The sequence below is a fragment of the Symphalangus syndactylus genome, chromosome 8, assembly GCF_028878055.3.
Source record: "Symphalangus syndactylus isolate Jambi chromosome 8, NHGRI_mSymSyn1-v2.1_pri, whole genome shotgun sequence".
Lineage (NCBI taxonomy): Eukaryota > Metazoa > Chordata > Mammalia > Primates > Hylobatidae > Symphalangus > Symphalangus syndactylus.
The window spans coordinates 136,656,508-136,684,465 of NC_072430.2; the positions used below are offsets into that span (position 1 = coordinate 136,656,508).

Genomic DNA, 27,958 nt, shown 5'->3' on the forward strand with positions numbered 1-27,958 from the left:
GGTCAGAGGTTGTGTTTAAATTCCTTGAAACAACGAGCTTCCCTTTGTCATTGGTTTTTGTGAGGCTTGGAGAATGCATTCAAAGTTCAGAAAGTCTGCCTGGGTTTTACTTTCTCCATTTGCAAGGCCTCATCTTTTTCCAGGAATGAGCAGCTTGCTGTGGCCCTAACATTTCTTTCCTTCATGTTTGCAGTCTTGTGCATGTGCACAGTCTTGCAGACCAGCAGGAAAAAATAGATTTTTATCAAGGCCCAGTTTGGCTGTCTCATTCCTGAGTTCTCCACGGTAAGTTTCTGGTTGGTCTGGTGATCTGGTGCTTGCGCTGACTGGTATTGCAAACTCAAGTTAGCTGTAGTATTGGCTTTCCCTCCTTTTTTGCCCTTGAAATCACTTTTTGACAATACCTATGGGCATGGAATTCTTCTCCAAATTAATTTAGCTCCCTCTGGCAATGGAGCTTCCTGTCATCACAGCTTGTCCTACCCTGGTAGCTTCTGTACCAAGGAATTGGGAGCGAGTGTGGGATGATAGGAGCCCCAGGCTAAAACAACACACTCTTCACTGTTCTTACCAAGATTCAGTAGATTTTCTTGGACCAGCACTTCTCAAATTTGTTGTAATGTTTTTGATCAATATCAAGATCTTTAAATAGTTTTAACAATGTTGTCAGTTTTATTGTTGCTTTAGGGGTTAATATTTGTCAAACTCCTCATTCAGCCGTCTGGATATCCTTTCCCCTGTCCCCTCCCTTTCTCTCTACCTTTCCTCTCTGTATGTGTCTCCCTGTGTCTCTCATTTTAGAACATTTAAATTTTATTCAAACAAATTTGTTTTGGAATATGTTATGAAGTAGGGGTTTATTGGTTATTTTTTTAAAATGGTGTTAAGTAGTGTCTTAATACTACTTGTTGATTAGTCCATGTACTTCTTACTGATTTGTAATATAAATGGTTTATTTTTCTAATCTCATTGAGATTTATTTTAATTTTGCCCTCTTTTTTTTTCTTAATCAGTTATCATCTTTTGCTTGTTTTTCCCATCTTTTGCTCTCCATTGGTGCATCTTTTTCTCTCTCTAAACCTGTCTTTGGACTTTATCTCTTTGAGTTTCCTTCACTATTTGGCTTCATACATTCCATTTGCTGTGATACTTGTAAGTACTAAGGCTAGGCTAAGACAAGTGAGATGCATAAGGCACAAAAGTTCTAGGAAGCTCTCACTCCTGGGTCCTGCAAGTGTGGGATTGGTACTCATAGAACTTTGCATTTTCAAATTTTGCACCCTAAGTGCCTGGCTTGCCCCATTGTAGTCCTGGCCCTGCTACTCATACTTCTCACTAGTGTATATTTGTTGTAACCTGACTTCTCTCCCAAATAGGCTTCATTTATTCAAATTTTTGAGCCTTTGCTATGTACTCTGCATTGTGCTAGGTTTTGGGGAATACAAAGGGTCTCAAGACACCGTTTATTTCACCCAGAAGCCTTCTTCAGATTTGCCCTTAGTGCGGTCTAGTGCCTTTTCCCCATTCCTCATCCTTCCTGCCTTCTTGTACCATGTGACATTATTGACCACTATTGCCTGTTCATCCTAATGTCAGCCCAGCTCTTAAGAATGTATAGCTATTTCCATACAGCCCAGCTCTTAAGAATGTATAGCTATTTCCATACACCCACAATGTATAGCTATTTCCATACATCCCCTAAAAAGGACACCTTTTCTAGGGACCAGTGGGCTGTTGGGCAGTGTATCAGTGGCCCTCATTCTGGAAGTTAGTAAGGATTGGAAACTGGCCCGTGCTTTCAATGTGTCAGAGTAGGAGTGCCCAGGGACTTGTTCAGGCTTAATGGGCCTTTATAACTATGTCACAGGGAATAGAAGATTTCTTGTTTGTTCATTTTCTTTCTTTCTTTTTTTTTTGAGAAGGAGTTTCGTTCTTGTTGCCCAGGCTGGAGTGCAATGGCACGATCTCAGCTCACTGTAACCTCCACCTCCCAGGTTCAACCAATTCTCCTGCCTTAGCTTCCTGAGTAGCTGGGATTACAGGCATGCACCACCACGCATACTAATTTTGTATTTTTTTAGTAGAGACAGGGTTTCTCCATGTCGGTCAGGCTGGTCTCGAACTCCCCACCACAGGTGATCTGCCCGCCTTGGCCTCTCCCAAAGTGCTGGGATTACAGATGTGAGCCACTGTGCCTGGCCTGTTTGTTCATTTTTCTTTTTTGAGACAGAGTCTCACTCTGTTACCCAGGCTGGAGTGCACAGTCTCAGCTCACTGCAACCTCTGCCTACTGGGTTCAAGCAATTCTTGTGCCTCAGCCTCCTGAGTAGTTGGGATTACAGGTGCATGCCACCTCGCCCAGCTAATTTTTTGTATTTCTGGTAGATACGGGGTTTTGCCATGTGGCCCAGTCTGGTCTTGAACTCCTGAGCTCAGGCAGTCTGCCTGCCTTGGCCTCCCAAAGTGTTAGGACTACAGGTGTGAGCCACCGTGCCCAGCCATTGTTTGTTCATTTTCTGCTTAGTATTTTATGTACTCAGAATCTTTCCATCTCCTTCTAGTGCTTTGGTACCCAAATGTGGCCTTTACTGCCTGCCTAGCTGTCCGGCTTATTCTTGCCAATTTTGTTTTCTCAGTCCTGCGTTCTTCCCCCATTCTTTGCTGACTTGTTTTTAATGTTTCCTGGTATGACCCTGCTCTGCTTGGTGTTCTCATTGCTTGTTCATGAAAACAAACTCATCCATTCATTTATGGAGCGGCTTTTGAGCACCTATTCTATCCTAGGTTCTGTGGGAGCCACCAGAGTTACAATGACAAACCCAACCAAACATTCCTTGTCTCCCTGAGCTAGAGAGACAAGTTAGGTGTTAATCACACAAACTGGGATAACTGCTGTGATGGAAAGATACAGATGCAGCTGACCTAGGGACGCTGGAATTGAAATCTGTCCCCTCATCTCACTTACCTGGCAGTAACTCTCCTTCATTTTGAACTTTTGCCTGAATCAGGATTGACATGTAGTGCCCCATTTTCAATTCCGGCGCTTGTTTTTGGGTTGTTGGCAGTTTGCTCTCGACCCCTCGCCCCAACCAAGGCTGCCGCGTTTGTATTCTTAGTCACTAGTGGGAGCATACCCTCATCATGGATCTGTCCTCACTTGGGAGTTCTTTTCTCTTTTTTTTTCTTAACGCCTGCCTCTGTTGGTTCTTTTCCTACATCTTCATTAGCTTCTTTGTTATATTTTCTACTTCTTTACATTTCCTAAAAGTTGCCCTAACCCAGATTTTGTCAGGGTAAGAGTGCCCAGGACTTCTACAGGGTTAATAGGCCTTCACAATGATGTCACGGGGAAGGGAATGTTGCTTGTTCGTTCCTTGTCCTGTGCCCTCCTCTGTATCTGCGTACCCTTGCTTGGCAGTCTCATCCATTCTTGAACACTCTGTGTTACCATCTTTATGCAAATGACTGGCTAATTTCTCTATCTCTTTTGCTCCTATTTTCAAGTATTTGGTGGATCGCTCCATGTGGAGGTATATAATACTCCAAATAGAATTCATCGTCTTCTCTAACTTTACCAACTCCCAGTCTCCTACCTAGAAATCTCACACAACCACTCCCACCTTGCTCACTTCCAGACATGCCTGGTTGCTAGGTGGTGCCACTTTGTCCTGTGTAATACCATGGTAAGGGCCCCTTCTTTTCAGTGTCCTGAACTCAAGTTCGGGTCTTCCTTTCCTTTCACCTGTCTGTTCTGATTTTCTCCTAAGATGCATCTGCTGCTAGTATCTGTCAACTCCAGATGACTCTGAGTCCTGTACCTGGTTAATTTTTCCTGAAACAATTCTAATCTGTTGTTTTTCTCTTCTGCTCATTCATGCTTTGAAAACTCCCTAGTGCTTTTGAAAAACTGGCCTAGTTTTTTAGACCTTCCAACTTGTTTTAATTTCCTTGCCACTGCCTGCCTTCATATAGGCTGGACTCTATCCAAATGGAATTAATTTTGCGAGAACTCGCCTGTATTTTCTGTTTGTGCCTCTATTTTTATTTCCATTTGCCAATAGTATGCTTTCCTCACACTCTTAGTTCTTTAAAATCTCTCCTAAAGTACTCTCAGGTTTCCTGACCTGGAGATACTCTTTCTCTCCTATCATCTGTGCATTTATCCACATTTTAAAAAAACATAGTGCTTACCACTTATCCTTCATTCTGTCTAGTGTAGTGCCTTGAAGAAATATGTGTGAAATTAATGAGTGGATAAATGCATTTCTGTATTAAGCCCTCAGACAGTCTTGACTCCTCCATCTGCCTTTCCCATTTCGTTGCTGTTTATATAAAGCCATCTCTTTCTCTCCCTTCTTTCAGTTGGATTGGCTTTATCTGTGAATCTCTTTATCTTTCCCTAAGTGGTCTATTATCCTTTGTCTCCATTGCTTTTCTTCTGCTGAGTTAGTATTAATTTCAATTTAAAGAGAAATTACATCATTTTGGTGAAGGATGTGTGTGGGAAATATAGAGGAAATGGAAGCTAGTGTTCAGAATGACATCTTGATTCATTTTGTGGGAACTCAGGCTTCCCACAAAAATTTCAAATATAGACTTGACTCCTGGGCTGGTGGCCAGCAGAGACTAGAAAGTAGAAGTTGTGATGACATGTTCAGCATCCAGGTGGAAGGCCAGGGGCCAGCTGCAGGGCCCCACATTCCAGCCTGCTGATCCTGGCAGCTGCTCTTATATTCCTTAGACACAGCTGTTTGAGCTTCTGATGAGACAACTGGTTTGAGGTGATGGCAGGTAAGAGTAGGGGAAAAGACGTCTAATTACAGTATTGCCATGTTTTGAAAGCGTATGAATCATCTGGGGTTCCCTGCATAGTTTGGGACATCAAGTTGTGACAATGAATTAGGTTTTGTTGGTGGATTCTAAGGAATTGACTTACTTGGTTTCATAGAGGTATATCATTTGTCCAGAGTTGGACTTAGTAAATGCCACATATTGAGCCCCAGTTTAGTACCTATTCCATTACAGCTTTTAGATTCTAGATCTTTATTATCACTTTTCAAAACTATATTTCTTTATATTTTTGTGCATTTCACAAGCTGAATAGAACCGCAGGATTCTTTATTTTTCACATCATTGCCCCATTTGTGGAGATGTTTAGTTGAAGTGGCCCAAAGAAGCAGTCTAGTGGTACCTGTGAGGGTGAAGGCCTTGAAAAGAAACTTGAGACAGATGGTGTGCTTGACTAACTGCCCCAGAGAATGTGATGCCAGAACCCAGGAGGGGCACCACGTTGCCTTTGCCATTGAACTACTAAATTTCTGAGAGAACAGAGGAGGCTACAGCTTAACCGCTCTCCAATTACCAATCTCTTCTTGGTTTCAGCGAATGACAACAGAGCTGCTCAAGGCGGGAACTTTGAGCTGAGCAGTGGAGGTTTCTCTGGATCTGGAGAGAAGAGTGACCTTGGAGCCAATAATGAGCCATCCTGACTACAGAATGAACCTCTGGCCCCTGGGGACCCCCAGAGGTAGTAAAAGGAAAATGGAGTCTGCCTGAATAACTGGAGAACTGAAATAAAAGTGGAATGGGTGTGAAGTGGAGGGTGTCTTAGGACTGAGGGCTACTATAATTCTTTTAGTGACCTCTTAAGTATTCTGTGTGATTTATTCTAGAATTAGATGTGGTTTCTTGCTGTCTTAATTTATTGTTGTATTAAGTACAGCTGTTTAATTTCCTCTGGAAAAGTGGCAATCTTTTAGTAATTTCTATTTTCAAAAAGTTTGTGTCTATAAATAGCAAAGAATACTGAACTCATTATTCAGATTATGTTCCATGCGTGTTGTGCTGATTTAAAACTCAAGTCTCATCTGTGTATATTTTATTCATGTTTTCTTAGCCACTCTTTCCTTTTTGTTATTGTTCAAAATCACCATCATGGAGTTTCAGTCTCTTGTTGGTCTCTTTAAATAATAATTGTAAAAAGGTATAATATCTCCAGTTTTAAAAATACACAGATGTTTGAGGAAAGAGTTGATTGCTGCCTCCTGTTTCTAGGTGTGTCTGCTGTGGCTGGTCCACATGACATTGGTGCTTCGCCAGGTGACAAAAAGTCAAAGAACAAGTCCACACGAGGGAAGAAAAAGAGCATATTTGAAACTTACATGTCCAAGGAGGATGTTTCGGAAGGCTTGAAGAGAGGAACACTCATCCAGGTGCTTAAAATCAACTGGAAGGCTATTCCCTGAATATGTGGAATCCAAAACAATCTATTAAACTATTTCCTGTTCTGTGCTATATGCTTTCAGAGAGATGATGATGTAACAGGTGCAGGCTGTTATGATGGCATAACAGAGATGATGAGGTAACAGATTCTTCTTAGAACTACATTATATTTAGAGGTAATAAGCACCACAAGACAGGAACAGGCAAAGTGCTCTGAGATTTGAGAGGAGGGAACCACTATTTCCCATTAGGGTTGCCTAGAGATGCTTTACTGGAAGTGACATATTTGAGCCAGGCCATGGATTTGTGCAGTTTGAATAAGTGAAGATAAGAGAGAGCTTTACAAATGTAGGGACCAGTGTGAGCTACTACAATAGAAGTGAGAAATTGGGTTTGGATATACGAAACATTGAGTAGTTCAGTTTTTCTGGAGCATGTGGATGCTGAACGATGGAGAAAAATAGATGAGGTTGGAAAGGAAGCAGTAAACAACAATAGACAGTATTTGTTGAGTGCTTTATACTTTACAAACTATGTTTACGAGCTAGTTCAGTGGTTTGGCTGAAGAAATGTTTATTGAGCATCCATTGTGAGCCAGGAACAGTTATGGTTAGGATAAGTGTGCAGCATGGGTGCCTTTGACATGGAGGTAGGCAAGATTGCCTTGCTGTACTTCAGCTTGCAGCCCAGTGGTGGGAGGCAGTCATGTGAACAGATGATTTGGGGATAAAATGGCAAGTGCTCAGATAAAAGGGTGACCAGGGTATATGGCAAAATATTGGGGGGAAACCAGGAAACTCTGCAGGCTGAGGTTCTGGAGAGGCTTCCTGGAGTTGGTGACCCTCGTGGTAGGTATTGAGGGTCTAGTTTGGGCCTATGAGATGAGTGATATGTGTGTGGGAGGTATGGAGAGGCAGTGGCGCTAACGAAAACGTGAACTTGTGAAACAACATGGAGTATGGCAGCTTAGGCCTCCTTGGGCATAAACTATCAGGCAGGTAGTAGGCTGGGGAGGGAGGCAGGGCCACATATTCTGTGAATTAAGTCTATTTCATAATACTTTCATTAGTATAGAAATATTGCCATGTGCTACCTGGCTCACTTGAAAATGCTGTGTTCCATTTTCTCTTATTCTGAGAGCCCAGCTTCTGTATTTGTGTTTTTGGCTGAAGATCTAACCAATTTACAGATACTGTCATCTTCTCTTCCTTTTTGTCCCCTCTCTCCCTCCCTCCCTCCCTCCCTCCCTCCCTCCCTCCCTCCCTTCCTTCCTTCCTTCCTTCCTTCCTTCCTTCCTTCCTTCCTTCCTTCCTTCACCCTTCTTTACCTTTCTGTATTTATCTGTGGTCAAGTGCACATGTAATCAATAGAAAGAAGAAAGAAAACTGTCTTTTAAAAAATGAGTTGGTTTTTCTGATTCCTGGAGTACTTTTGGTGGTTTTAATTTATTATTTATTTATTTATTTTTTGAGAAAGTCTCACTCTGTTGCCCAGGCTGGAGTGCAGTGGGTACAGTCTTGGCTCACTGCAGCCTCTGCCTCCTGGATTCAAGTGATTCTCGTGCCTCAGCCTCCCAAGTAGCTAGGATTACAGAAGGTAAAAATTAGTCATGCTATCATGCCTGGCTAATTTTTGTATTTTTAGTAGAGATGGGGTTTCACCATGTTGGCCAGGCTGGTCTTGAACTCCTGACTTCAAGTGATCCTCCCGCCTTAGCCTCCCAAAGTGCTGGGATTACAGGCATGAGCCACCACACCCAGCCCTATTGGTGTTTCTTTTTTTTTTAAAGCTTTCCCTGGATTTATTTGACAAGGCCTCTCTTAGGAGAGATGAAGCTGCATTTGGATGTTAGTCCATTCATTAATCCATTCATTTGCTCTTCATCGTTCAGTTCATATCCCAAACACCATTTTCTCTGTAAGTTTCTTGGCCCTCCTCTTGTTTCACGCAGGAGGACCCATTGTGCCTTTCCATTCGCATCCTCCTGCACTCTCCTCCAGGAACACTCTCCTCCATTCACCCTGAGCTTCCAGGCTTTTCCTCTAAAAACTATGCTCCTTGATGTCTCTGTGACTTTGTGCATGCTGTTCCTGGTACTTGGAATGCTTTCTCCTGCTGTCTTGATGTAATGGTGCTTACCTTTTAAGTCCCTGCCTAAATGTTACCCACTTTGAGAAGCCTCATTTTAATTCTCCAAGTAGAGTTGGCTGTTAGTGCTTTCCTGTAGTTGACTTTTTTGTTTTCCTTTTATTCTAAACTTACCACCATTTCTTGGCTTTTATGTTTCCCCCAAATAGACTGTTCATGTCTTTGATGGTAGGGTCATGTCTTGTTCCAGAAGTCAGCTCAGTGCCTGGCATTTGACTGATGCTTACTACATTTATGTTGAATAAATATTTACTTACTGACTGAATAAAGGATCCAGATACTGTCTTTTGAAGAAGAGTGGGGAGAACTTCAGTTGTTAGAACTTGAGAGAAAACTAGCCTAGAATTTTGGCTATAGAATTATACCTGTCTAGAGATAAGGAGAGGACAGCATTCTCCAGTGGTATTAGCTTCAGCTCCCTTTTAGTTTTTGCTTTTGAAACAACTCGTTGCTGATACTCAAACAAAACAAAACAAAAATCTGATCAATATAACAACTCTAATTCCCAGGAGTTTGTAAGTGATTCCTTCTGGCCTGTGACATCATGGGACTCTGCAGCCAGGGCCTCCCCCCCCCAATATGAGAACAGTTGTTCTTTGCAGATGGGAAAAGGAATGGGTTCCAGATATGAGGTCACTGTGTGAAATATACAACACTGTAAATAAGATTTTCATAGGCAGAGAAACAGAGTCCATCTGCTGCTTGATATAAACTTTATGTGTGCAGGCCTTGCGGGGTAAGGTAAAAGGCCAGACAGGAAAGGATATTTTAATGCTGATGGAGAAAATTAAGTGTATTAGAGATACTTAGAAACTTTTGTTCACTTTTGTATTCAAACTCATCTCTTTTGACGTCTTTTTTTTCTCCCTATCCAGAGAAGAAACTTTTATCGAGAGATGATAGGGGGATTTAAAAAAAATAGGAGTAGAGTATTTTTATTTTGTTTTCAGTACCTTAACTAGTACTTTGACATTTCATTAGTATTTTTTCCTATGTGGGAAGAGGAGACCACAGTCTCCTCTTTCCAGTGTTTGAAACGACAATAACAGTAACACATGATCATGTACATGTAGTTTTGAAGTTTAAAAAAAATAATAAAGTCTCACATCAAAAAATGTATTTCATTTCTCTCTTCATAGGTAGAGTACTGAGAGGTTGTTATAGGAGATGTTGGGAGAGATTAGAGTAGGGGATAGACAAGCCTGGGAAGGGCTCCAGTTTAGGGTGATGGTCAAGGTGACATGGGTATGAACATGGTAGAATTGGCTGTTTCAGATCCCAAAAGATGCTCTGGCTACAGGAAGTTCAGGCTAAGCCTCCAGAGCTGTCTTAGTCATGATGTTGGAGTTCCTCTTAGAATAGAATATTGGTGTGAAGTTATTATTGGCTCCCTGAAAAATCCTAGTCCAGGAAGATAGAGGACAGGATGAACTAGTTTCTAGGACCTTCACCATTTGTTAAGAGTGAAATCAGTCAGGGTGTGGTGGCTCACACCTGTAATCCCAGCACTTTAGAAGGCTGAGGTGGGAAGATTGCTTGAGGCCAGAAGTTTAAGACCAGCCTGGGCAACATAGTGAGACTTCATCTGTACAAAATAAAAATCAGCCAGGCATGGTGACGTGCACCTGTATTCCTAGCTACTGTGGAGGCTGAAGCAGGAAGATCGCTTGAGTACTGGAGTTGGAGGCTATGGTAAGTCGTGATCATGCCATTATGCTCCAACCTGGGCAACAGAGTGAGACCCTGTCTCTCTCTCTTTTTTTTTTTTAAAAGAGTAAAATCAGCTGGAGAATACTTGGGGATGAATTAAAGATGAGGGGAATAGATGTGATGTTACAGTGGAATGCCCAGTCACTTAGAAGGGAGAGATGATATTCATAACATTAATACTGGGGGTGATGAGAGAACTTCAGCTCTGCAGGCATTAATTAATTAATTAGTGCAACAAATGTTTCTTGACCTCTTACTCAGTGCCAAGCATATACCAGTGAGCAAATTAGGCAAGTCACTGGGGAGGTAAGGAAAAACAACTAAAGAACAAGAGAAGAAACTATAGACTGATCATTGCTAATAAGGAAATGGGAAGGGTGAGAGAGAATAATTAGAGAGAGCCTCTTTAGTAGGGTCGTTAGGGAAAGCCTCTGTGAGATGATCTGTGGGTTATCTGAGATGAGAATGAATCAGCCAATTGAAGAATTAGGAGAAGAACATAGGTGGAGAGCTCAGCTAGTAGAACAGCAGCAAGCAGTCAAGAAGGCTTGGCGTTTCTGAGAAATGAGAAGGAAGCCTGTTGGAACATTGTGAGCAAAGGGAGTTATATTATGGGACAAGTGGTGAGTTAGACAGCAGCCAAGTCATGTAGGGTCTCTAGGCTATGCTGGAGAATTGGAATTTGTTCAAAGAGCAGCAGGAAGTCACTGAAGGCTGTTAAGCAGGGGAAGAAAATAATCTGTTTCATGCTTTGACCATACCTCTCTGGGAATTGTGAGATGAATAGAGTGGAAGCTGAGAGGCCACTCAGGAAGCTATTAAAGTAAACCAGGTCAGAAAACATGGAGATGGGAACAAGAAGGTGGCAGTGAAGCTGGAGAGGAGTGGATGGATGGATTTGGGGCTAGAAGTGATGTGACATGCTGATGGATGAGATATGGAAGGTGAGGCAGAGGGAGGCATCCCTGATGCTTGCTGAGTTTTTGAATTGAGCAGCTGGCTGCATGATGTTGCCATTCACCAAGACAGAGAAAAGCAAGGGTTGGAATGTGGTGCTGAGTTTTTGGGCAAGAGGGATGGCTGGCATACATGAGTGAAGAGGCCCTGGTGGTGACTGTGGCAAACAGAAAAAGAGGCTGTTCACAGTAGTTGAGAGCGTGGAGTCTGGAGCCAGATTGTCTGGCCTTGAATGTGATATGAAAGTGGGAAATTTTCTTAACCTCTCAGTGCCTCAGTTTCCTCATCTGTAAAAACAAGGATAATAGTATCTACCTCATAGGGTTGTTGTGAGGGTTAAATTAGCTGATCGATATAAAGCTCTTCAAAGAGTGTGTGGCATGTCGTATGCCAGCATAAGTGGCACTTGAATTTTGTTTTTATTACTATAAGAGGAGCATCTGTTATTCAGGTTAGGTGGTTGCTGTCATTTGGAGAACGCTGTCCAAAGCTGTTAGATCTTATGATTTTTCAAGAATATCTGGAAATAGTATTTTAAATGTGTGAAATTCCTCAGTTTTAAGGACTCTCAAACAAGCCGAATACAGTATGTTTGTGATTGCCAGTTAGACTGATTTAGCCCAGTTTTGTGGTGTTTTTCTATGGTACTGTTTAGCTCCTTGGGTATAGGAAGGGAGAAAGCAGATAGCTGGGGTTAGTTGAGAGTAGAGAATCAAGGGTAAAATCTTCAAGGTCTTTTGCTGGTTGAGTATCAGAGTAAGAGGTTTGTTCAGGATTTGCAACGTTAATAGATAACGACAGGCCATGGCAATTAGGTAGCTAGAGAAGGGAGTAAACAGTGGGAGGACAATGAATGGTGACAATGTGGTCACAGCTTTGGGTTGGAGATCTTAGTGAAATTGAAGAGTTGTTGAAGTGGGATTTCTACCATAAGTAGACAGAAGATTGCCATTGGAAAGTGCGATATTTGAATTTTTTTTTTTTTTTTTTTGAGGTAGTGTCATTAGTAGTGCTGACGGGATCCAGGCTGTGAACATGGGAGAGAGAGTAGGTGGGGTAGGGGAGCAAATGGTAGTTAGAGTGACAGGCTAGGGTTGCTTGGTCTTCAACATGGATGTGAAGTCCCAAAAATATATATAGTAGTGAGGATAGAGAGGAAGGCAGTGAGCTGCTAGTCAAAATGTTAGTGAATTGGAGCTTTGACCCACCCGTAAATTTGAGGATGACAGCACGAAGGAGGTGCTAATGATATGAACTTCAAAGGATCTGGGATTTTTGAAAGAAAATGGAGGAAAAAATACTTTTAAAGCCATGATGGGGAAGCAAAGAGACCTTCCTCCCCTGGTCTCTGAGATACATGGGTTATGAGAGATAAAATAGACTCCCTTTGAGAGCACTCGAGGGAAGCAATAACATCAGGGAACAGCCAGGTTTCAATTAAGGCGAAGAATCAGGAGCATCTGGAGAAGAGATGGAGGCTATGGGATCCTCACTGATCAATTTCCAGGCCTAGGGAAGTGCTTTAGGAAGAAGATGGGAGATGGGCAATTGGGTCAGGTTAGGGGATGGCTATAGAAATGAAAGCCTTGGACTTTTGTAGGTGAGTAAGACAAGAGATCTGTGGGAAGTATCCTTCAGTTAAAAGACCATTTGTTTTTGACAGACTTTACTGCCAGCTGCTTCTCTCAGGCTATAGGAACAACTCTGGTCTGCTGTGGAGCTCTGTGAGAGTTTCTGCTTTCTTAGTGTGATCTGCATTCTCTCAAGGGCTCTGTTTCCGAGGTCCAGTTCTTCAGAGTTATGCTCCAGTCAAATTTACAAATACCCTTGTGGAACCAGGTTTCTATTCTTCCTTGTGTGCTTTTGTATATATTGGGAAGTTTGGGATAGAGAATCAAGGGTAAAATCTTCAAGGTCTTCTTAATATCTTTTCTTTTAAATAGAGCCTGGATGCAGCCCTGAGCAACCTGTCTCTTTTCCCTGGGCCCAGCCTGGCCTGTCTGAGTGCCCTACAATTAAAGGCATTTTCAAAGCTAGAGGCATTCTCATCTCTGTACTTCTTCATATGCTAACCATTTACTGAGCGACAAGGGATGATAGAAGAATAGGAATTGAAAAGAAAAACTTAAGCCAGAGAAAAGCATCTGGAATCAGAAAATGAAATTGTTAAACATTTAATTTCAATGAATTGACTTTCGTTTGTTTGGAGTCTCTTCCCCTCACGAGACTGTAAGCTCTGTGATGGTAGAGACTGTCTGTTGTTAGTCTCCCTTGTACCCTGTCACTTGACATGGTGCCTGCCATGCTATTCATTAGGAAATATTTGTTGAGTGAGTGGATGAATATTTAGGATAAATGTAAGTTTTTTCCCTCCTTCCCTCAACAAGAAACAGCTGTCTAGAAGTGGATTTACCGTGACACTCTTAACAAGGGACTGGCCTTGGGGAGCTTTGCCAACCTTATCTCCTGGTCCTTCCCTCTTCTGTGCTAGGCAGAGTTATCGCACAATGGAGAAGAGTTAGTGAGTGCCCTCTTAACTACTTTTCTTAACACAGTGTCCTCTACTGTACTTCTCATCTGATTTACTTGCAAATTTTGCTCTTCTGTAAAGGACTAGGTCAGATACCATTTCTGAAGCCTCTTCTGGTGCCCTCGCTATGAAAGTAAGCTGTACCTCTGCTTTATGTTTCCTTTAAAATAGGGATTGAGCTTAGTTAATCATTATCTTCCCCATCAGTGTGTCTCAGGGTCTTGGATGTAATTGTTGAATTAAGGACTGAATGATCATTTGTAGTAGTCTATTTGAGTGTTCATGATATTGTAAACTGTGGCATGGACATTTGTAATTTAAACATGGTACAGCGCAGAAGGAAATTATTTTCTGCTTTATTTTATGCCGTTGCCTGTTTTGTTAATTATGTATCTTTGAGTCTTTAAACGTTTTAGAGGGAAATGTTATTTAAAACACTTTCTCAAGATATCCTTTGAGTCTGGCTGTTAGAAAAATAACTGCTTCCATCCATGTGTTCCAGTGGCCTGAGACTACAGCTGGAACCTGGGGAGCATTACAGCTTCCTGCAAGAGCCTGAAATACTGAACTGCTATTGAAGAGGCCCCCACCTGCACCCCTGTGTGTAAATAGAAGCAGACCCTGATTTGGTGCTGGAATAACATGAAGTTGAAGGCAGACTGGGTGGCCTGGCTGTTGGAGCCAGGATTCCAGTTTGCATTAAGAGCTGGTTATGGACCATTTTGAATTATTGACTCATTCAGCTCTGCAGAGGGGCCAGAGTAAAAAATAATGCGTCCAGCTTCTTAAGGCTCAGTATCTAGGTTGGAAATCAACCTGTATCACTTTGAAAATTGTCACAGAAACAAGCAATTGTGGAAAGGTCTTGGAACTGGGAGAAAAAAAAGGCCTTTATATAGTGAGGCACAATCCCTAGGTAATCTTGTTTGTAAAGTCAAGGTTTAAATTTGAAGACTAGCATATAGGGGCACCTAAAATCTTAATAGTTGCCACTTTCCCACTCTATGCCAAACTCTGTTGTTCCTTACCTTTGCTTGTTCACACCAAGGTGCCAGTCTAAGCTTTCTGTTTTTGATAGAACCCTCTATTTCAGATATCAACATAAATTGTGTTTCCTGCATTTAATGAATAGTTCTTATACATCTAACTTGTTTTCTCAATTGACCTGTTTAATTTTAAAACTTTTTATTGGAGAATAACATACATATGGAAAAATCATAAATATATAGCTAGATTTTCACAAACTTTATTTTTTGTTTTAAAGGGTGTATTGAGAATTAATCCAAAGAAGTTTCATGAAGCCTTCATTCCTTCCCCGGTAAGTTCAATAAATTTATAATAAACTTAATGTCACATTTAATTTTTTAGATGTGCTCTGAAACTGAAATAATATATTCTAACTAAAAAGCAGAGTAGTGAAACGAAATTGGCGATGGGCAAAGATTTGTTTCAAATTTAAATAAACAAAATTTTCTTTTGGTTAACAACCCCTTCTGTCAGTCTTAAAATCGCATGCCAAATGAAAAGGATGGCGTTTGTTACAAGGCTGCAAAGAGCAGCTGGACCCAGGCAGACTACCCACCAGTTTGTGTAACTGGACGCCCTTGGTTTATGGCTTAAAAGGATTTATGGTTTTTTCCACTGATTTAAGTTAATCTTTCCTAAACAAATATGCTATCTACTTTGGATCTGCTGCATGAGCTAATCTGAACATTTGTCCAAAAATAACGTGTAATGCTTTTTTTTTTGGTGGGGGTCAGAGTTTCTCACTTCACTTTCGTGCAGGTGATAGAACTTCGTACAAGACTCTTTACCGCTGGGTCTTTAGACCCTTTCTTACATTTATAACTCATTTTAAGAGGCTCTTTCCACTTAAATCAAGTTTACACTGACATATAGTTAGCAGCAGTTCCCTAGAGAAGGTTTGATTGAGCAAAGCTGGGAGAGCAATATTCTTAAATTCCTGACCTAACTTTTCCAGGATACCTATAAATAGAATAGCTATAGAATCATAGATTTTTCACAGTGAAAGAGACCAAACTTGTGCTTATAGATGACGAAATGGAATACATATATTTTAGTTAACATATTTTATTATTTTTAATGACAGTAAGTTTAGTGAGAATATAGGTTCAGTCATGTACTTTATAAATGTTATTATTACAGATTGAGCACCCCTTATTTGAAACAACACTTGGGACCAGAGGTATTTTGGATTTAGAATTTTTTTTTTAAATTTTGGAATATTTCCATTACATACTTACACGGAAATCCAAAATGCTCCAGTGAGCATTTCCTTTGAATGTCATGTCAGTGCCCAAAGAGTTTTATATTTTGGAACATTTCAGATTTTATATGCTCGAGTGATATTATTGTTATTGTTACAATAACCTTATGACCTATTCTCAAGCTCAGTTTAGTCCTTTTCCCCTGCCTTCTGAAATCCAGGGACTCACATTGCATCCAAGTTCAAGTCTTACCCATTGAATTAGATAAAAGGTATCAGTGACATTCACATTATTCTTTCTCAGTCATACTCTGTTCCGGGGAGAGAAAATGGCATATGTCTTGACCCTGAAACTTGAGTTGTAAAATTGGGTTGTAGAATTGAGGGTCAGCTTTGAGGTGGTAACTTGGCTGCAAGAGCAGTTCTCACATATACTAGAAGTGCCGTTTACATATGTATTAGTTTCCAGAATTTGCTCATAAGCTTAAATTTACATCCAGGAATCATAAAAACTACCCATGAAAATCTCTTAGGAAGGTGCTATGTTGGAGATGGATAAACCATCTCTCACCACGTCCTGCATAACCAATGTTTTTTTCACATAAGGAGGCATGACTGTTTCTTCAAGAATATACCAGCTGAAGGAACTTGATTGTATTAGGAGCCCTCATGTATGAAAGACACAGATTTTTAAGCATGAAAATGTCACTCAATGTAGTAAGTTCATCCTGAGAGACAGCTGGGAACTGGGTATATTCAGACCTCTTGTCTCTTGTGCATGCTTAAGTTTGCTCTTATTGATTGGAGTGATAAGGGGAACTACAGCATTTTGAAAATTTTGCTGCTTCCTCTCTTCCCTGATTACACGGTATAGAATTTCCCTAAGTTAAATCCCTATTGGGTTGGCTCCTAGCAAGTGTGGGATCTAGGACAGAAGTAGAAAAGAAGGCACACATACCTTAAATCAAATATTGAAAACTTAGACATGAAAACCACCATCAAGTAAAAAATATTATTCTATATATTCCATGTAGGAATAGACAAAGTCTATTCCTTGCCAAATACACCTTCATATACCTGAGTTCAAATGTAGAATTCTCAGATTTCTTGCAGCTCCATGCTGAAACATGGCTCCACCTCTGGCTTGCCCCTCTTCCCTTCTCAATGCTAGCTCCCTGTCCGCTTGTGACTCCCTTGCATTCAGTGAGGGCCCTTTCATGCACAAACGTGGGCATCCTATCCCATATATCTAAGCTATGTCCATACCCATTAGAAATACCTGCCATTGAGCGGTGGCACCCTTGAGGGGGTGCCTCCGGTGGTGGGGAAGTGCCTATAATATGTCCTGGAGGTAGGCTTGGGGCTGCTTATTTTAGGGAAACACATCCATTTGGCCCTGTGAACTCCTTGTCTGATGGGGAGGGGTGTGGCTGGAGCAGGGCCAGAGCAGAGGTCCTATGTTTCCTGCAAGCTAAATTCATGTAATTTACATCTGCAAATGATGTATCTCCATGGTGTAACCTGGCTTGTTAGAGAAAGCTAAGACACAAAAGCAAAAGGTGGTGATGTTTTAAAAGCTCATAGTTGTTCTCCTACTTAAAATTATATTCTTACTATGTCATATTTAGAAATTTTTAGAAAGTTGCGATATTAGGATTGGCTTATTTCTATGCCTCTTTTATTCTTTTATTTGGCTCCTGCTTGAGTAGTAGTAATATTGTCTCAGAGAAAAACAATTCACCTCTAGGTAATTAAGAATAGATCATAAGAGCTGCCAATCAAGGCCCATTGCAAGTGATTGTAGACACTCTGGTTTTGGACACGGGAACAGTCCTACATTCTTACGTTGTGGGTTTCAGTTTCCAGAAGCATTATAGAAAGCAATTGAAGAGGGCAATAATAGAGGCAACAGATTATTCATATATAAAGCCCACAACCACCTGTGGTCTAGATTTCTGAGTATACATAGCTCATATCCATGTCAAATATGAACTTGTATGAACTGGAAACTTGACTTAGGTTCATTATAGCTTCTACTGATAGAAAGTTGATTTTCATTTTATGACAAATATAAAATATATGGGATGAAAAATGCCTGCAGATAGACTGGGAAGTAGAATGTCAGAACCAGGGCCTAATTGTTACCGGCTTAAGCTAGGAGCATAAAGGCAGGAATGAATATGAAAGAAGATGAGGCTTTTGCTCTGACAGTAGGACATACAGTGGCTTCCTCATTTGTAAAATGAGGGGATGGAGTAAATGTTATCTAATGTTCTTCACATTCTAAAGTTTTTAGAGAGACAAAAATAGATATTTGTTTAAATTATTTAGGTTTGCTCTTACTGACTGTAAAAATGGTTGTGAATTTACACAATGTCATTTGCTATGCTAAAATATCTCCCTAGGTCAACAGATGAAGAACAGTGAATTAATCATCAGGTATAAAATAATACTTTGTTTTGGGGGAACTTGACTTAGGTTCATTATAATTTCTACTGACAGAAAGTTGGTTTTCATTTCATGACACATCTAAACTATACGGGATGAGTAACTTATGTGTACTTGCTAGTTTTGTGAGGTTCTCAATAAAAATGAAATACAGAATGTGAGTAAAATCATGTGACTTTCAAGCAAACCAAGATAAAATGATATTATTATCATGCCTTTTATCCTATTTGGGGATAGGATAAAGAGGAGAAAATTGATCAGATGGAAAAACCTGTCATTTTTGAAAAGCACAGTTTCTATTCTGAATTATGTAAATCTAAGAAGCTCTCTAACTTTTTAATGCATCATGTCATAGGAGGCACCCTTTGTACAGCAGTGGAATTTATTTTTAGTCCAAAGGGAACTGTTCCATCAATGAAGGATGCTGTGACCATCGTGGCATACTTGTGTTGTCCTCCTTCCCCAAGTCCTCTAAGTCTTTAGTCTGATTACCACATGCCCACCTCCCAATTCCTTTATTTTTCCTCCAGGGAAGTTCATTATCTATTTTTCTTGATTTTTTTTCTATTATCTATTATTCTTTCTTATGGGTAGAACAAGACTTCTGGCATTCAAACAAAGAGCTGAAATCTTTGGCATAAAAAAATGGTTAAAAGAGACGACTCAAACTTTTAATATTGAGCAGTTCCCAAGCTTAATGTCTTTAAAGTAAGAGATTCAGCGACAGATCAGTCTTCTGAATGAATCAAGGAAGAGCTGAGTATGATGCAGTAGCTATAGATTTTTGTGTTGTCTGAGGTTCAACTCAACCCTGCTTTCCTTGGTTTCTTGGGATTGTAAGGTGACAGTACTATCATCCCATCAATCTGAAATCTCTGTGCTGCCAAAGGGTGGTTGTAGCTGCTTATAATAGAGGCATTTCATTGCATATGTTTGACACATGAGTATGGGTTAGGGTGACCTCCAAACGGCCCACTTTTCATTCCAAGGAGGTCTGAGAGATCCTATTGCTTTTTGAATTGCAAAAGGCAGCAATAGATGGTGATGTGCCTTATTTCAGTTGTTCTCTCTCTGTTTACTGGCTGTCTCTTCCAGATCTGAGAAGCTTGTCAAGAGGTCAACTACAGTCATGTTTTGTGGCTAACACAGTAGCTTTTCCTCAGGGACTAGGGTGGGGTCAGTTTTGGCAGAGTGTGCAGGCCACAGCTGTCAACCCATAGCTAAACTGGAAATTGAGCAGAAAAATTATTCTAGAAGATCTCTAATGGTTTGTAAGTGGAAGCTGTAAAAAATGCTGAGTGACTAAAATCTGTCCCCCCCTCCCCCCATTTTTTTGATTTGGTGATTTTGGGATGTTAATTTTAACTTTAACCAAAATTTCATAGTAATCACCTTCAGTCCATTGAGTGTTACGTTCAATCTTATCTATGTCAAGTGTCCCTATTAGAAAAATTTGAGTGGTGATTTTCCAGACTCTTGCTGTCACCTCCTGTAAGAAAAAATATTTTACTTCTTTCTTATTCTCTGAAAAAGAGCACATCGTATAAACTTGTAGAGAATAGAAGGATAAGAGTACATGTTTGTTGGTGAAACATTTTGAAAATATTTCATTTTCTCAGGAACCCTGACTGCTGGTGAAGGCCTCCATTTCCTTAGCTATCTTGTTTATTTAAAATTACAAAGTAATTTGGCTTACTAAGAAGACTCTGGCACCTATTTAAGCCAAGAAGTTGACACCTGGGGAGTTCACTGGGGAGCCACATTATTTAAAGTGGGTTGTTTCTGAGTGAGTGAGTGAGGATGAAAGTGTCTGTATCTTGTGTTCATTGTCTGGAGTTCACGGTGGTCCTAAGTCAGCAAGGTCGGAAGAGTGTGAAGATCATGTGATGAATCTCATGTTATATCTCTTTCCTTCTCTTCTTTGCCCTCTACTTAGGTCTCCATAAAAACAACCACAATTTATTCTCTCTGCCACTTTCTTGGGGGGCATTATGAATTTGCTGGTTTCCTCCTAGAGAGTCCAAATCTTAGAGCCATTGCTACTCCTGCCCTCAGTTTGTTTTCTTGGGGGAGATTATATGTTGTTCCTCTTCTGTTCTCTTGCATACCTTCTATTTTTATACTTTCTTGATATGTAAAAAATTCATTTAGTATTAAAAAGGTATCAGCATGCTTTATTTAATACAAAAAAGGATAACCTAAGAATAACTTGCTGTTTTCTATTTCAGTTATGAAAGCAGGCAATCTGTTTTTTGCTTTATGTGTTTTTAAGCTCACTATTGTTTTATTTCTTTTTCCAACCTAGGATGGTGATCGAGACATTTTTATTGATGGGGTTGTTGCTCGTAATAGAGCCTTAAATGGGGATCTGGTGGTCGTGAAACTGCTTCCCGAGGAGCAGTGGAAGGTGAGTTAAATTTTCCCTTTCTAATTACAGATTTCTTAGGGCCTTTCACATTCCATGGTGCACCAACAAGGCATCATAACCTGGAGGAGTCACAGACCCCTCAGGCGCTGTGGTAAGATGGGGTGTAATCTTGGAAGCATGCTACTGAATGCTTGGAACTTAGAAGCATCTGCTGGGCAGATTGCTAATTAACTGAGTTGTTCTCCTTGCTCCCTCTCTAGTGATCCATCCTCCCTGTTACATGCCTTGCACTGGTATTTGATATTCTTTTGAATACATACTGAGGGCCCATTCAAACTTGGTATGTATTATTTTCCTACATCCTATGCAGGGAGAACTAGAAAGACAAAGCCATGGAGACGGTGGCAGTCCCCACACATTTCTGCTGCCTCCAGTGGAAAACCCAGGCAATACATACGGAGTTCTGTTGGCGTAGTTTGGTGGTTGGGTGCCTTGACAGATAAAAATAGTTTGTCTGTGTTTTTATAAATCAGGGATTTAGTGGCAAAAGAAAATGTTTTTAATATGAGAGTATTTTGGGTTTCAGTCTCCATCTACGTCTGTTAATTGGAAAGGAAGATATGGTTTTAGTTTTGATGGTTTTAAATAAAAGTAAGGATCAGGCATTGGAATGATGTGTGGTGACAATATCTTTGAATTGTCATGTAGGATTGGAGACTTATGTATCTAAGTCTGAATTTGTCTTCATATCATTTGTTTTATTTGGCTTTTTTGTTTTATTTATTTGAAGAATTTGGTGTCTTCAATAATACGTGTTATAGAGTAGTGACTAAAGTATGGGCTTTTAGGCTAGGCTACTTAGATTTGAATCTCATCTCTGCCGTTCATCTCTATAACTTTGAGTGAATTGTACAACCTTTTTGCTGCAAATGTCTCATTTGTAAAATGGGAATAATCATGGTACCTACTTCATAGGTTTGTCATGAAAATTAAATGAGAATACATGTAAAAATTTTAGAATAGTGCCTAAAAATCTTAGAATGGCAGGAGCTCAAGAAATGTTCTTATTAGCTTTTCCAGAAAAGGTGTGATGTGAGGAGTCCCATTTTATCTCAGAGCTTTGTTGAGGCATACATTCTTTTTAATCTGATATAGCTGAAGTAATTGAGTTATAGCTGTATGCTAGGTATTCATAGGGTGTAGGGAATTCAGTAATGATTAGGATTGACATAGTTCTTGCCCTCATGGAGCCTATAGTTTAATGGGGAGTGCAGGTAGGAAAAGACAGATACTGATCACACTTATACAAATTTAAGTGTAATTTTAATTAGTTCTGTGAAGTGCAGGGTTTTTTTCTTTTTCTTTTTTTTTTTTTTTTATTGTACTGTAAGTTCTGGGATACATGTGCAGAATGAGCAGGTTTGTTACACAGGTATACATGTGCCATGGTGGTTTGCTGCATCCATTAACCCATCATCTACATTAGGTATTTCTCCTAATGCAATTCCTCCCCTTGCCCCCACTCCCCGACAGGCCCCATTGTGTGTGATGTTCCCTTTACTGTGCCCATATGTTCTCATTGTTCAACTCCCACTTATGAGTGAGAACATGTGGTGTTTGGTTTTCTGTTCCTGTGTTAGTTTGCTGAGAATGATGGTTTCCAGCTTCATCCATGTCCCTGCAAAGGACATAAACTCATTCTTTTTTATGGCTGCATAGTGTTCCATGGTGTATATGTGCCACATTTTCTTTATCCAGTCTAACATTGATAGGCATTTGAGTTGGTTCCAAGTCTTTGCTATTATGAATAGTGCTACAATAAACATATGTGTGCATGTGTCTTTATAGTAGAATGATTTATAATCCTTTGGGTATATACATAGTAGTGGGATTGCTGGGTCAAATGGTATTTCTAGTTCTAGATCCTTGAAGAGTCACCACAGTGTCTTCTACAATAGTTGAACTAATTTACACTTCTGCCAACAGTGTAAAAGCATTTCTATTTCTCCACATCCTCTCACTAAAAAATCAGTCGTTTCCTGACTTTTTAGTGATCGCCATTCTAACTGGTGTGAGATGGTATCTCATTGTGGTTTTGATTTGCATTTCTCTAATGACCAGTGATGATGACCTTTTTTTATATGTCTGTTGGCCACATAAATGTCTTCTTTTGAAAAGTGTCTGTTCATATCCTTTGCCCACTTTTTGATGGTTTTTTTTTCTTGTAAATTTGTTTAAGTTCCTTGTAGATTCTGGATATTAGCCCTTTGTCAGATGGATAGATTGCAAAAATTTTTTCCCATTCTGTAGGTTGCCTGTTCACTCTGATGATAGTTTCTTTTGCTGTGCAGAAGCTCCTTAGTTTAATTAGATCCCATTTGTCAATTTTGGCTTTTGTTGCAATTGCTTTTTGTGTTTTAGTCATACAGTCTTTGCCCATCCTATGTCTTGAATGGTATTGCCTAGGTTTTCTTCTAGGGTTTTTATGGTTTTAGGTCTTACATATAAACCTTTAATCCATCTTGAGTTAATTTTTGTATAAGGGGTCCAGTTTTAGTTTTCTACATATGGCTAGCTGGTTTTCCCAGTACCATTTATTAAATAGGGAATCCTTTCCCCATTGCTTGTTTTTGTCAGGTTTGTGAAAGATCAGATGGTTGTAGATGTGTAGTGTTATTTCTGAGGCCTGTATTCTTTCCTATTGGTCTATGTATCTGTTTTGGTTCCAGTAGCATGCTGTTTTTGTTACTGTAGCCTTGTAGTATAGTTTGAAGTCAGGAAGCATGATGCCTCCAGCTTTATTGTTTTTGCTTAGGATTGTCTTGGCTATACGGGCTCTTTTTTGGTTCCATATGAAATTTAAAGTAGTTTTTTCTAATTCTGTGAAGAAAGTCAATGGTAGCTTGATGGGAATAGCATTGAATCTGTAAATTACTTTGGGCACTATGGCCATTTTCACAGTATTGATTCTTCCTGTCCATGAGCATGGAATATTTTTCCATTTGTGTCCTCTCTTTCCTTGAGCAGTCGTTTGTAGTTCTCCTTGAAGAGGTCCTTCAGATCCCTTGTAAGTTGTATTCCTAGGTACTTTATTCTCCTTGTAGCAATCGTGAATGGGAGTTTGCTCATGATTTGGTGCTCCGTTATTGGTGTGTAAGAATGCTTGTGATTTTTGCACATTAATTTTGTATTCTGAGACTTTGCTGAAGTTGCTTATCAACTTAAGGAGATTTTGGGCTGAGACATTGGGGTTTTCTAAATATACAATCATGTCATCTGCAAACAGAGATGATTTGACTTCCTCTCTTCCTGTTTGAATACCCTTTCTTTCTTTCACTTGCCTGATTGCCCTGGCCAGAACTTCCAGTACTATGTAGAATAGGAGTGCTGAGAGAGGGCATCCTTGTCTTGTGCCGGTTTTCAAAGGAAATGCTTCCAGCTTTTGCCTATTCAGTATGATATTGGCTGTGGGTTTGTCATAAATAGCTCTTACTATTTTGAGATATGTTCCAATACCTAGTTTATTGAGTGTTTTTAGCATGAAGGGGCGTTGAATTTTGTCAAAGGCCTTTTCTGCATCTATTGAGATAATCATGTGGTTTTTGTCACTGGTTCTGTTTATGTGATGGATTACATTTATTGATTTGCATATATTGAACCAGCCTTGCATCCCAGGGATGAAGCCAACTTGATCGTGGTGGATAAGCTTTTTGATGTGCTGCTGGATTCGGTTTGCTAGCATTTTATTGAGGATTTTCGCATTGATGTTCATCAGGGATGTTGGCCTGAAATTTTCTTTTTTTGTTGTGTCTCTGCCAGGTTTTGGTATCAGGATGATGCTGGCCTCATAAAATGAGTTAGGGAGGAGTCTCTCTTTTTCTATTGTATGGAATACTTTCAGAAGGAATGATACCAGCTCCTCGTTGTACCTCTGGTAGAATTCAGCTGTGAATCCATCTGGTCCTGGGCTTTTTTTGGTTGGTAGGCTATTAATTACTGGCTCAATTTCAGAACTTGTTATTGGTCTATTCAGGGATTTGACTTCTTCCTGGTTTAGTCTGGGGAGGGTGTTTGGGAAGAATTTATTCATTTCTTCTAGATTTTCTAGTTTATTTGTGTAGAGGTGTTTATAGTATTCTCTGATGGTAGTTTGTATTTCTGTGGGATCAGTGGTGATCTCCCCTTTATCATTTTTTAATGTGTCTATTTGATTCTTCTCTCTTTTCTTCTTTATTAGGCTGTCTACTGGTCTATCTATTTTGTTAATCTTTTCAAAAAACCAGCTCCTGGACTCATTGATTTTTTCTAATGGTTTTTCATGTCTCTATCTCCTTCAGTTCTGCTCCGACCTTAGTTATTTCTTGTCTTCTGCTAACTTTTGAATTTGTTTACTCTTGCTTCTCTAGTTCATTTAATTGTGATGTTAGGGTGTCGATTTTAAATTTTTCCCGCTTTCTCCTGTGGGCATTTAGTACTATAAATTTCCTTCTAAAGACTGCTTTAGCTGTATCCCAGAGATTCTGGTATATTGTGTCTTTGTTCTCATTGGTTTCAAAGAACTTATTTATTTCTGCCTTAATTTCATTATTTACCCAGTAGTCATTCAGGAGCAGTTTGTTCAGTTTCCATGTAGTTGTGCGGTTTTGAGTGAGTTTATTAATCCTGAATTCTAATTTGATTGTACTGTGGTCTGAGAGACTGTTTGTTAAGATTTCCATTGTTTTGCATTTGCTGAGAAGTGTTTTACTTCCAATTATGTGGTCAGTTTTAGAATAAATGTGATGTGGTACTGAGAAGAAATGTATATTTTGTTGATTTGGGGTGGAGAGTTCTGTAAATGACTATTAGATCCTCTTGATCCAGAGCTGAGTTCAAGCCCTGAATATCCTTGTTAATTTTTTGTCTTGTTGATCTGTCTGTTATTGACAGTGGGGTGTTAAAGTCTCCCACTATTATTGTGTGGGAGCCTAAGTCTCTTTGTAGGTCTCTAAGAACTTGCTTTATGAATCTGGGTGCTCCTGTATTGGGTGCATGTATATTTAGGATAGTTAGCTCTTCTTTTTGCGTTGATCCTTTTGCCATTATGTAATGCCCTTCTTTGTCTTTTTTGATCTTTTTTGGTTTAAAGTCTGTTTTATCAGAGACTAGGATTGCAACCCCTGCTTTTTTTGCTTTCCATTTGCTTGGTAAATATTCCTCCATCCCTTTATATTGAGCCTATGCGTGTCTCTGCACGTGAGATGGCTCTCCTAAATACAGCACACCGATGGGTCTTGACTGTTTATCCAATTTGCCAGTCTGTGCTTTTTAATTGGGGGAGTTAGCCCATTTACATTTAAGTTTAATATTGTTTTGTGTGAATTTGATCCTGTCATTACGATGCTAGCTGGTCATTTTGCCCATTAGTTGATGCAGTTTCTTCATAGTGTCAATGATCTTTACATTTTGGTTTGTTTTTTTGCAGTGGCTGGTACCAGTTTTTCCTTTCCATATTTAGTGCTTCCTTCAGGAGCTCTTGTAAGGCAAGCCTGGTGGTGACAGAATCCCTCAGGATTTGCATGTCTGTAAAGGATTTTATTTCTCCTTCACTTATGAAGCTTTGTTTGGCTGGATATGAATTCTGGGTTGAAAATTCTTTTCTTAAAGAATGTTGAGTAGTGGCCCTCATTCTCTTCTGGCTTGTAGGGTTTCTGCAGAGAGATCCACTGTTAGTCTGATGGGCTTCCTTTTGTGGGTAACCCGACCTTTCTCTCTGGCTGCCCTTAACGTTTTTTCCTTCATTTCAACCTTTGTCCTTCATTTCAACTTTTCCTTCATTTCTGACAATATGTGTCTTGGGATTGCCTTTCTCGAGGAGTATCTTTATAATGTTCTCTGTATTTCCTGAATTTGAATGTTGGCCTGTCTTGCTAGGTTGGGGAAGTTCTGGATCGTATCCTGAAGTGTGTTTTCCAACTTGGCTCCATTCTCCCTGTCACTTTCAGGTACACCAATCAAACGTAGGTTTGGTCTTTTCACATAGTCCCATATTTCTTGGAGGCTTTGTTAGTTCCTTTTCATTCTTTTTTCTCTAATCTTGTCTTCACACTTTATTTTATTAGGCTGATCTTCAGTCTCTGATATCCTTTCTTCTACTTGATCAATTCATCTAATGATACTTGTAGATGCTTCACGAAGTTCTCGTGCTGTGTTTTTTAGCTCCATCAAGTCATTTATGTTCTTCTCTAAACTGGTTATTCTAGTGAGCAATTCCTCTACCCTTTTATCAATGTTCTTATCTTTCTTGCATTGAGTTAGAACATGCTCCTTTAGCTCGGAGGAGTTTGTTATTACCCACTTTCTGAAGCCTACTTCTGTCAGTTTGTCAAACTCATTCTCTGTCCAGTTTTGTTCTCTTGCTGGCAAGGAGTTGTGATCCTTTGGAGAGAAGAGGCATTCTGCTATTTGGAATTTTCAGCCTTTTTGTACTAGTTTTTCCTCATCTTTGTGGATTTATTTACCTTTGGTCTTTCCTGTTGGTGACCTTCGGATGGAGTTTTTGTGTGGTGGTCCTTTTTTTGATGTTGATACTATTGGTTTCTGTTTGTTAGTTCTTCTTCTAACAGTCAGGCCCCTCTTCTGCAGGTCTGCTGGAGTTTGCTGGAGGTCCACTCCTGACCCTGTTTGCTTGGGTATCATCAGTGGAGGCTGCAGAACAGCAAAGATTGCTGCCTCCTCCTTCCCCTGGAAGCTTCATCCCAGAGGGGCACCCGCCAGATGCCAGCTGGAGCTCTCCTGTATGAGGTGTCTGTTGACCCCTGCCCGTCAGGAGGCACAGGGGTCAGGGACCCACTTGAGGAGGCAATCTGAGGAGGCAATCTGTCCCTTAGCAGAGCTAGAGCGCTGTGCTGGGAGATCTGCTGCTGTCTTCAGAGCCGGCAGGCAGGAATGTTTAAGTCTGCTGAAGCTGCGCCCACACTCGCCCCTTCCCCCAGGTGCACTGTCCCAGGGAGATGGCAGTTTTACCTATAAGCCCCTGACTGGGGCTTCTGCCTTTCTTTCAGAGATGCCCTATCCAGAGAGGAGGACTCTAGAGAGGTAGTCTGGCTACAGGGGCTTTGCGGTGCTGCAGTGGGCTCCACCCAGCTCGAACTTCCTGGTGGCTTTGTTTACACTGTGAGGGGAAAACCCGCCTACTCAAGCCTCAGTAATGGCGGACGCCCCTCCCCACCAAGCTCAAGTGTCCCAGGTCGACTTCAGACTGCTATGCTCGCAGTGAGAATTTCAAGCCAGTGGATCTTAGCTTGCTGGGCTCCATGAGGGTGGGATCTGCTGAGCTAGACCACTTGGCTCTCTGGCTTCAGCCCCT

The 27,958-nt window shown here is 40.4% G+C and overlaps 1 protein-coding gene across 13 annotated transcripts in view; it reads left to right on the top strand.

The window, feature by feature from the left end:
* DIS3L2 (DIS3 like 3'-5' exoribonuclease 2) overlaps positions 1–27,958 on the top strand; it is a 374,814-nt gene that overhangs the window by 52,748 nt on the left and 294,108 nt on the right. For 12 of the 13 annotated variants that reach the window (XM_063645277.1, XM_055290976.2, XM_063645284.1 and 9 more), the window contains 4 exons: positions 5,383–5,527; positions 6,055–6,212; positions 14,832–14,885; positions 20,548–20,649. In XM_063645277.1, the coding sequence (XP_063501347.1) occupies positions 5,476–5,527; positions 6,055–6,212; positions 14,832–14,885; positions 20,548–20,649 (366 nt within the window). In that variant the 5' untranslated portion in view covers positions 5,383–5,475. Of the gene's footprint in view, positions 1–5,382; positions 5,528–6,054; positions 6,213–9,673; positions 10,063–14,831; positions 14,886–20,547; positions 20,650–27,958 lie in introns of those variants that run through there. The other variant, XM_063645288.1, reaches the window with a different exon arrangement.